At 43.4% G+C, this 9474-nt stretch overlaps 1 protein-coding gene across 1 annotated transcript; it reads left to right on the top strand.

Moving 5' to 3' along the window:
- Positions 1 to 450: 450 nt before the first annotated feature.
- RPL7 (ribosomal protein L7) lies at positions 451 to 4395 on the top strand. Its single transcript, XM_032315898.1, has 7 exons — positions 451 to 553; positions 1352 to 1460; positions 1760 to 1926; positions 3133 to 3270; positions 3406 to 3515; positions 3812 to 4021; positions 4334 to 4395. The coding sequence occupies exons 1-6, from the start codon at positions 507 to 509 to the stop codon at positions 4018 to 4020; spliced, it is 780 nt and encodes a 259-aa protein (XP_032171789.1). The 5' UTR covers positions 451 to 506; the 3' UTR covers position 4021; positions 4334 to 4395.
- Positions 4396 to 9474: the final 5079 nt, after the last annotated feature.

The raw sequence follows: 9474 nt of genomic DNA, 5'->3' as shown, positions 1-9474 counted from the left end.
GGCCGTCGAAAGCCGGTCTTGGCAGCGACTTAGAATCGCAGCTAGCCCTCTGGAACGTGGGCCGAAAGGCTCTCATTTTCCCTGGCTGAAATCACCACCGCAGTGGTCGCCCACAGTCCCAGTCAAACGTCGCGCTACCTCCGGGCGGGCAAGGAGTGTGCTGCATGCCGGGATTTGTAGTTCGCCCCCGTGCGGCGTGTCATTTGCGTACAGTACTGGGTGGAATTCGAGAAGTACCCTGTCAGCGCAGCCTAGGGACTAGGACCCCGAGTAGTCAAGGTGTCAGCACTCTTTGCTCTTATGATATTGCTTAAAGAGTCTAATCGATGTATGCATTTTCTCAAACGAATTTTACCCGAAACTTGATCGTAAGGTGCAGAATCAGGGGAGTGCTTAATTTTGCGTCTGCAAGACGAGTTCTCAGTTCCGAGTTGTTTTCTGGCTTATCCTGGGACACCTATGAGTTGTGGGGCTTCGCTCTTGTCGTCTTTAAGTGGACAGCGCGCATGCGCCGACTTCCTCTTTTTCCGGCTGGAACCATGGAGGGTGCAGAGTAAGTTGCTCTTCGTCCGTGTGAGAATCCTTCTCCATCCGCGAAACCAGAGATCTTTTGTCTCACTTTCCCTCGATCCGGCGGTAGCTTGTACCTTTACCCATTTGTTTGTGTGTTTGTGACGCTCTGTGACACTAGTGGGGCCGCTGGGCTAAGATGGGATGCAGGCGGCCTTGGGGCGGAGGATTTGGAGATGAACCGGGAACGAGGTGTGAGAGCCGAGGATGTGCGGGACCGGTGGGTATTCCTGTCTTTAAAGGGAGACGCAGAACGTTTTAGTTGGGTTCGCGTTTAGCTGGTATTTGGCCGCGTCATCTCCCTCGTCAGGCTTTTGGTGTTAGCATGTGGGACATTAGACCTTCTGACTTGGTGGTCGTTGGGAGGCTTTGTACGTTTCTTTTCTTGAGAATCCTAGGCCCTTCGCCTCAGCTTCGTTAGGAGTCTGGGAATGTCTCGCAGCAGTTCCTCAGTGTGTACGTTTCGTTAACTTGGCTCTAGGTGTTCCAGTTCCCGGAGGCCGGGGCTGACGGTGCTTTAGATGTGAATTTGTGGTAGTCTCCGACTCCTAATTTAAGTGAAGGGGTTCGTGTTTAAAGGCGAGGATACGTGGCGTAGAAACTCCTTAAAGTCTGCGTCTTCCACCACAGCGTGCGGGAGCTAGAGTAGCTGAAGATACAGATTTTTAGAAGCAGTGACGGTAGTTGTGCTAAAGGACGAGGCCTGCGCAGTACGGATGAGGTGTGAGGCGATGTCGCGTGCTCTTGGAACTACTCATAAAGTTGTGTTCACTGATGCCAGGGAGAAGAAAAAGAAGGTTCCTGCCGTGCCAGAAACCCTTAAAAAGAAGCGAAGGAATTTCGCAGAGCTGAAGATCAAGCGTCTGAGGAAGAAGTTTGCTCAAAAGATGGTAAGTAAACTTGTGAGGCACTGTCCCCGTAAAGGCCTTGTGGTTGGATTGGGAACTAGATGTTCTTTCTCAGCCAGACTTGCTAACTTCACCCCCTGTCCCAGGGAGCTTGGTCATTAGCTCTTCAATGAAGGCAGTGTCTGCCCTTGGAGATACTGATGCATGCTGTGGCAAGGAAGACGTTTTCAAGGGAACGTTTTTCTAGTAGAACTAGCGTCGCAGTAGGTAGGATAGTTACACTGGTATCGCTAATTGTGTTTGGGACCTCAAAATCCGATGAGTAACGTATTGGTTTTCAGCTTCGAAAGGCAAGGAGGAAGCTTATCTATGAGAAAGCCAAGCATTACCACAAGGAGTACAGACAGATGTACCGGACCGAGATTCGGATGGCGAGGATGGCAAGAAAAGCTGGCAACTTCTACGTACCTGCAGAACCCAAGTTGGCGTTTGTCATCAGGATCAGAGGGTGAGTTCAGTTTTCATGGCGTTCTGGTTTTGAAGGGAAAGCTCCATGGTCTCAGCAAGACCTGACATTGCTTCTGGGGTCTTTGGTTCTGAAACACTGGAATAAAGATATTTGGGCATAGAACATGGAGGGTTGTGCTTTAGTGGTTTAGTTGCAAGGCCTGTGCCCAAAGCCCTTTCTGTTCTCTGATTGAGCATTTGAATTTCCATTCCATGTCCTGGAGATGATCTTCAAAAGAAGCTAGAGTATAAGTGCCAAAGTGTTCTTACAAAGGTGCCTACAACATGAAGTGGTAAAAGGGTCGGGGGATAAGATAGCAAGTGGCTGGTATACAGAACATGGCTGTAGCTATGGTCAAAGCAAGAGCTGCTGAACCAACCCAGAAACCCACAGAAATTCTGCCTCTAGGTAAGCTAGTAGAAATATGTTCCAATGTTGGGTCACCTGGGTGGCTTAGTCGTTAAGCATCTGTCTTTGACTCAGGTCATGATCCCAGGGTTCTGGGATGGAGTCCTCCACATCAGGCTCCATGCTCAGCAGGGAGCTGCTTCTCCATTTCCCACTCTCCTTGCTTGTATTACCTCTCACTGTCTCCCTCTCAGTCAAAAATAGAATTTTAAAAGAAAGAAAGAAATAGGTTCCGATGTTGAATTGTAACGCAGAACATCTGTGAGACAAGGTATTCACACAGACCACAATACACTGAAATTGGCCCCTAGGAAAAAAAACTTCTTACAGAAAATGTGCCATATTGTGATGCACCGTTTTCAAAAGCAGTGAGTTTCTAGGATAAAATCAAGTCTTCTTAGTTTTTAAGCTTAAATACATAATTGGCAAAAAGTTTTGGTGATACAGGTACTTCAGAACCAGCCTGTTGAAAATGAATGAAAGTATCAATTCATAATTAAATTTCACATTGAAAGAACATTGCTGAAAACTGCAGAACATAGTTAGTCTAGACAGCATGAGATAAGACCTGTTATTTGCTTTGAAAATCAAACTTTATAAAGACTCAGGAGCTAAAAAAGAAAATAGGTCAGGAAGTTTAAAATGTCAGAGTAGCTAATTAAAGGAAAAATGCCAGTGGTCATTGTAACATGAAAAGATTTCTGTTTATTTAGGTGGGACTTGTCTGGAATTTATAATAGTTTGTTTCCTATTCTTAATAAAAATTCTGATAAAGCTAAGTCCTTTTTTCTTCTGCAGCATCAATGGTGTGAGCCCGAAGGTTCGAAAGGTGTTGCAGCTCCTTCGCCTTCGTCAAATCTTCAATGGCACCTTTGTTAAGCTCAACAAGGCTTCAGTTAACATGTTAAGGATTGTGGAACCATATATAGCATGGGGGTAAGTCTGTCCTTTACTAAGAGTTCCTTTCGAACTGGATGTTAGCAAGGTGGATTTCAGATGTTCTAATGGTAATAACCCTATTCTTTGGTCATTTAGATCTGTTTTGTTTTGTTTTGTTTTTTTCTATTTTAGGTACCCTAACCTGAAGTCAGTGAATGAATTAATCTACAAGCGTGGTTATGGCAAAATCAACAAGAAGCGAATTGCCCTGACAGATAACACATTGATTGCCCGATCTCTTGGTAGGTTCTGCCTATAGGATAAACTTGATTATTAGAAAAGTTTGACATTTTCTGGCATCTTGTTGCCATATATTCATTCTATTATTAATCTATCCATGTTCCCTATACACAAGTCTGTGGAAAGTGTAAGTTATGATTTCATTGGCTCAAGCTTCATCTTTGTAAATACAGCCATGAATTTTCCTCTTTGCCACTTTACTCTTGATTTAAAGTTTCATGGCCTGTAATTGTCCTTGCTGAATATCCTAAAGTTTATAAAAACAGCTAACGATTTTAATGATCTTTAAAATGTTCAGGTAAATATGGCATCATCTGCATGGAGGATCTGATTCACGAGATCTATACTGTTGGAAAACGTTTCAAAGAGGCAAACAACTTTTTATGGCCCTTCAAATTATCTTCTCCACGAGGGGGGATGAAGAAAAAGACCACCCATTTTGTGGAAGGTGGAGATGCTGGCAACAGGGAAGACCAGATCAATAGGCTTATTCGAAGAATGAACTAAGGTGAGCAGCTAAATCTCAATAAAAGTTTACTTAATAATAAGAGTAAATGTGGTGGTGATCTTGGGCTTTTGGGGTAAATATTATTAAGTGTTGGGTTGGGTTCTAATATTTTTAAGGGGCAGGAAGTCAGTCATCTTACCTGGTTACAGCTGGTGTGATTATTCTTTTTGTGGATATTTATGGAGGAAAGAGAAAAAAAAAGCCTGGGTTTTTTTTCTGAAGCACTTTCTTAAAATTTCTTGATTTATGTTTATTGTAATCTACTAAGGTGGTTTCTTTAATGAGCCTTTCTTCCCCTCCCCCCCTTTTCAGGTATCTACCATGATTATTTTTGTAATCGGGCCAGTTAATAAAGGACTACTCTCAAATGGAAATGTGTTGTCGTCTTGGTGACTTCTTTGCTAGCCTGACCCTGCTGTCCCTTAACTATTTTTTTTTTAATGATTTTATTTATTTATTTGACAGAGATCACAAGTAGGCAGAGCAGCAGGCAGAGAGGGGGGTAAAGTAGGCTCCCCACTGAGCAGAGAGCCCCCCCGTGGGACTCAGTCCCAGGTGCCCCTATTAAAGCAAGTCTTAAGTGTGTGATAAAATTAAAAGTCAAGGGACGCCTGGTTGGCTCAGTTGGTTAAGCGGCTGCCTTTGGCTCAGGTCATGATCCCAGCGTTCTGGGATGAGTCCCTTGTTGGGCTCCTTGCTCGGCAGAGAGCCTGCTTCTGCCTCTGCCTACCACTGTCTGCCTGTGCTTGCGTGCGCAAGCTGTCTCTCTCTCTTTCTCTAACAAATTTAAAAAAAAATTAAAAGTCAACAGTCTTTGCGTGTAAAACTAGGGTCGCATTTGTATCTTGATAGATGGAAAACATTACTTAGGTTTATTAAAGACTCTTCTGTACAAAGAATTTCTCTTAATTTTTCACTTTTGCATTGTGCCACATAGTTAGCCAAGGTAGTTCTGTTCTAAGGAAGCCTATTTCATAGGCTTTTGTGCATGATTTATAGGTAAGGTAATAAAAACTCAGTTTATAAAGAAAAATAATGTTGCTGAGGTTCTGTCCTCTGAGGCTTTGGGTTTTCTATAAAGTACTGTTGTGAATGTGTTTTCCTTTTGTGTTCCATTTTTTGTTTTGCTTCTGGATATTTAGGTAAGATTTTAATAATTCTGTTATGCATTTTGATGTTATAAAGGAAAAAAATGAAATTAGTGCTCATAGATGCAAGTTGTTTTGGAGCACCTATAGCACTAACGAGCAAAAACGTGAAAAGGTTTCTTAGTTTATAAGTAATAATTCGTATGTATTGGATGTATCTCAGATTAGTGAACTGATCGTTTTCAGTGTAGAACATAATACAAAGTACATATAAAAAGTTTTTGTAGTCCTCATTGATTGTGCCAGTGGTGTGGCGGTTCTTTAGAACCATCTTCAGAAGATTCTTGAGTTTGTCAAGTCAGTATTACATGTTACTGAGTGTACCAGTGTTTTGCAAGAAATTTTGGTGTTTCAGTAAATGCCCACTGTCAGTAGTTGTACATTTGTTTATAGCCCACAAATGGACACATTACCCAAAGAAGCAAAAGTGGTTTTGTGTTTTTTTTAAGATTTTATTTATTTATTTGACAGACAGAGATCACAAGTAGGCAGAGAGGAGGAAGCAGGCTCCCTGCTGAGCAGAGAACCTGATGCGGGGCTCAATCCTAGGACCCTGAGATCATGACCTGAGCCAAAGGCAGAGGCATTAACCCATTGAGCCACCGAGGCTCCCCGAAGCAAAAGTTTTTGAAGCTGGTGGAGGGATAGGAACATCTGTTGGGAATATGTAGGATAAATGGTATATTGTCAGTACATGGCCTTTCTGGACATGTTTCAGTCTGGGAGATTCAGTTCATACAAATTACTTTCTGACTGGGGCCAGAGGCCCAGAGGATGGGGAAACAGCCATGTGAGCATTTGGGAGTAAGGGAGGAGTTGCAGACATCTAATACTGCCATAGAGCAGTCTAAAGTGCTTGCTTCAGAATAAAGGAACCTAGGCAGTTGCAAAGCAGGAAAGGAGGAAGGCATGTTAGGGTGGTAATTTCTGCTGTTAGGTCCTAGGGAGTAGAGTGGGGTAATTGGTCTGACTTCACAGGATTGTGAGGACTAAAAGGTGTATGAAAATGCTTTGTGAACTGTTAGAACCTATTGAAATGCAGGTTAACACCTTGTTTAGAAAACCCACCTCCTAAAAGATGGTATCACCTAAGGGGACTCTTCCCTAGAAGGCTAACCAATCTTTGAAAGTCTGGGCCTCACCCAGTTGGTTCTACAAAAATTTACCTACATACGTAAATTTACTTTTGTGCCCTTCAACATTCCAATTCTAAGATCTTAAACTAGCTACCTCTCTTCAAGTCATGAAGCTTAGTTGTTGCATTCACTGATCTTTAGCAGGTGTTACCTCATACTGCTCTGGAAGTTCTTTTGTCATAGGCTGGATTGAGTGTTCTGGAGACAAAATGAGTTCATATCCAGCCTTCACTTAATAGTTTGGGCCAATGAATCTTTATCAGCAAAATGGGGAAGATAGTTTAGATGTGCCTAATCTAGGATTTTGATATCAGGTGTTCAGAGCAGTCCTAGCTCAAAGTACTAAGTAAATACTATTTACTGTATATTATATCTTGAGCATCTAGCAGGGTCATACAAAGTAAAAGAGCCTATACTTTCATGTGTCAGTCTAATTAGAAAGCTAGACATAACACAAGTACTATGAGATAAGTGCTACAGAGATGTCGAGGATGTGTCCGCTTTCTGGGGTGTTGGAACCACCTGTAGGGGAAGACTGACAACATTCTGCCCCCACTGTTTTCTTTACAGACTCATACCGAACCAGCCAAAATGTTGCTTTGATACAGATGTCTCCCTTGCTTGGTTAAAACTTTTTAAGGCCAGCTTTTTAATCCTTTCAACTTCGTACTTGATACAGAGTAGTAGGCACTAAGGTCTTGTTTCCTGTTGCTGTTGTAACAAATTACAAACTTGAGGGACTTAAAACATTTATTTTCTTTAACAATTTCAGAGGTAAGAAGTCCAAAATTGGTTTCCCAGAGCTAAGTCAGGGTGTCATCAGGCCTGTCTGCCCTCTGAAGGCTCTAGAGGAAAAGGAAAACCCAATTTCTTGGTGTGTTTTTTTCCAGTTTCTAGAAACCACTTGGATTTTTTGGCTTGTAGCCCCTTGTTCCATCTTCAAAGTCTAAGGACACTTGTGATCAAATTGAGACACCCAGATAATCTAGGATAGTCTCCACATCTCAAATTCCTTAATTTAAGTACATTAGGAAAAGTTGTCTGTAGGCAGCATATTCCAGGAATTATGGCAGGGAAATGTTTGGGAGGGCCATTCTTTGATCTTTAGTTCCCAGCTATATTCTTGTTTCTTAAAAATGACAAGCTTCTAATTACTCTTGGTGCTTGTAATCTTGTGTCTGGAACACTTGGCCCTCAGGTCTGTGTATTTTACTTGGTAATTCTGGAAAAAGTTCTTATGACACATTTCTTAATATAACCCTGTATTTTTCACAGCATTTCTTACTCCTTGAAATACTTTTCCATTTATTCCTGTTGCTTTTCACAGCCACTCAAGGTTTTGAGAGTACATACAGTACTATGTACCACTATAAGGTTTGAGTATTTGCCTTCTCTGTTCTAGCACCTAGAATAGGGAGTGCCTGGTGCTTTGCAGTCCTTTTGCTTTATTGACTGAATCAACCTCTTGAAAGCAATAGGAATTTAAAGTTTTAATTTTCCAGTTGCAGGCACATTGTCCTTGGTGAATGGTCAGAGGAGTTGGGGGCTGCACTGTGGGTTCATGGAGATTAAATACATGTATGTATGTATGTATACATGCACATATGTTACTGTAAAGGACTCAAAGATGAGTTTTATGTAGGGATCAATTATGTGAAAATAGAACAGCATGTTAGGGGAGTATAGGAAATTGTTCATGCTGTGCAGATTGGGAAATTTCACAAAGGAGGTAGAATTTGGACAACTGGTGATAGAACAGCAGGAGTCAAGAGTTGGGAGGCAGTGTCAGTGGCAGATGTGACAGCCAAGAGGATATGACAGCAGACCATTTAATAATAAACATTCAATCATGTATTGACTGCTAGTGTACACTTTATATAATTCTTGGTCCCTTTTCCACTTTGAGGGCAATCCTAGAACCGATTAGTTGGGGGGATGGGTCCCAGGCCTTTCTCTTTAAATTCTTTGCGTCATTTTAATGTGCAGCCTATTCCATTAGGTAAGTATACCACTATCCCCATTTTTTAGGTGAGAGGTTAACTTTCCTTCCCCCAGGATCACACAAGTAAGTGGTGGGATAAGTATTTTTTTTTTTTTTTTAATTTGACAGAGATCACAAGTAGGCAGAGAGGCAGGCAGAGATAGAGGAGGAAGCAGGCTCCCTGCGGAGCAGAGAGCCTGATGTGGGGCTCAATCCCAGGACTCTGGGATCATGACCTGAGCTGAAGGCAGAGGCTTTAACCCACTGAGCCACCCAGGCGCCCCAGTGGTGGGATAAGTATTAGGTTCCAGATCTGATTAGAGTTTTCTTAACCAGAGGAACTAGGGAGTGTGAGTGTGGAACTTAATGAACACAGAAAAGTGGTGTGTTTGAAAGCAGCTTCAGTTTTGAAAAATCTGAAACTGTCTATTACTAGGGCTAAACTTGCAGCCCTATCTGGGGTCATGAAATGGAGCTAGAGGGTTTAATTCAGCAAAAGTATAGATGCTAAGGTCCTATCACGCAAGTCGGGGTGCTAGGCTTCCTTACTGGGGAGGGGACGGACCCGCACCTAAGCTTTCACCAAAGAACCTAGACAAAGGAGACATAGAACATGGAATTTCGGGCGGGCATGTTGAGGGAACTCTGGAATGACTAGGTCACTTAACCTGAGATTGAGATAGCAGGTATTGCTGGGCTGTTTGAAAGTTTCACAGTACTCTGGAGAGCCTGGTTAGTTTGAATCTTAAAAATGCAACCCGGAGAAAACGTAACTTTGCCTAACTGCCCACTACCCACTCTACAGGCGCCTGGCGCAAATTTTGTGCCTCTCTGAACTTGGGCGGTGTCTGAGTCCTATCTATACACCCAGCCTCAATCAGCTACTTCCCAACCTGCACTCCGCCCTCCTCCACCACCTGCCGTAGCAGTGCCCTTGCAGGTGCCCCTACTATAGTGGTGGCACCTATAGTAGTTGCTGAGTGTGTCCTAAGCAGCCTTCTAGCCGCCCAGGGGCCTTCCTGGCTGGGCACCCTAATCGTCAGTCCCTGCTGGGAGAAGACCGCGGCTGGTGACCAAGAGCGTAAGGCGGCCCGGAAGCTCCTGGCGCCTGGCAACCGGCGCGCGTCGGGCAGGCGGGGCTGCGGGAACCTGTGCCGCTCGCCGGACCGGGCGGGGCTGAGTGGCGGG

The sequence above is a fragment of the Mustela erminea genome, chromosome 16, assembly GCF_009829155.1.
Source record: "Mustela erminea isolate mMusErm1 chromosome 16, mMusErm1.Pri, whole genome shotgun sequence".
Taxonomy (NCBI): Eukaryota; Metazoa; Chordata; class Mammalia; order Carnivora; family Mustelidae; genus Mustela; species Mustela erminea.
This window is presented reverse-complemented; position numbering and strand designations above follow the sequence as displayed.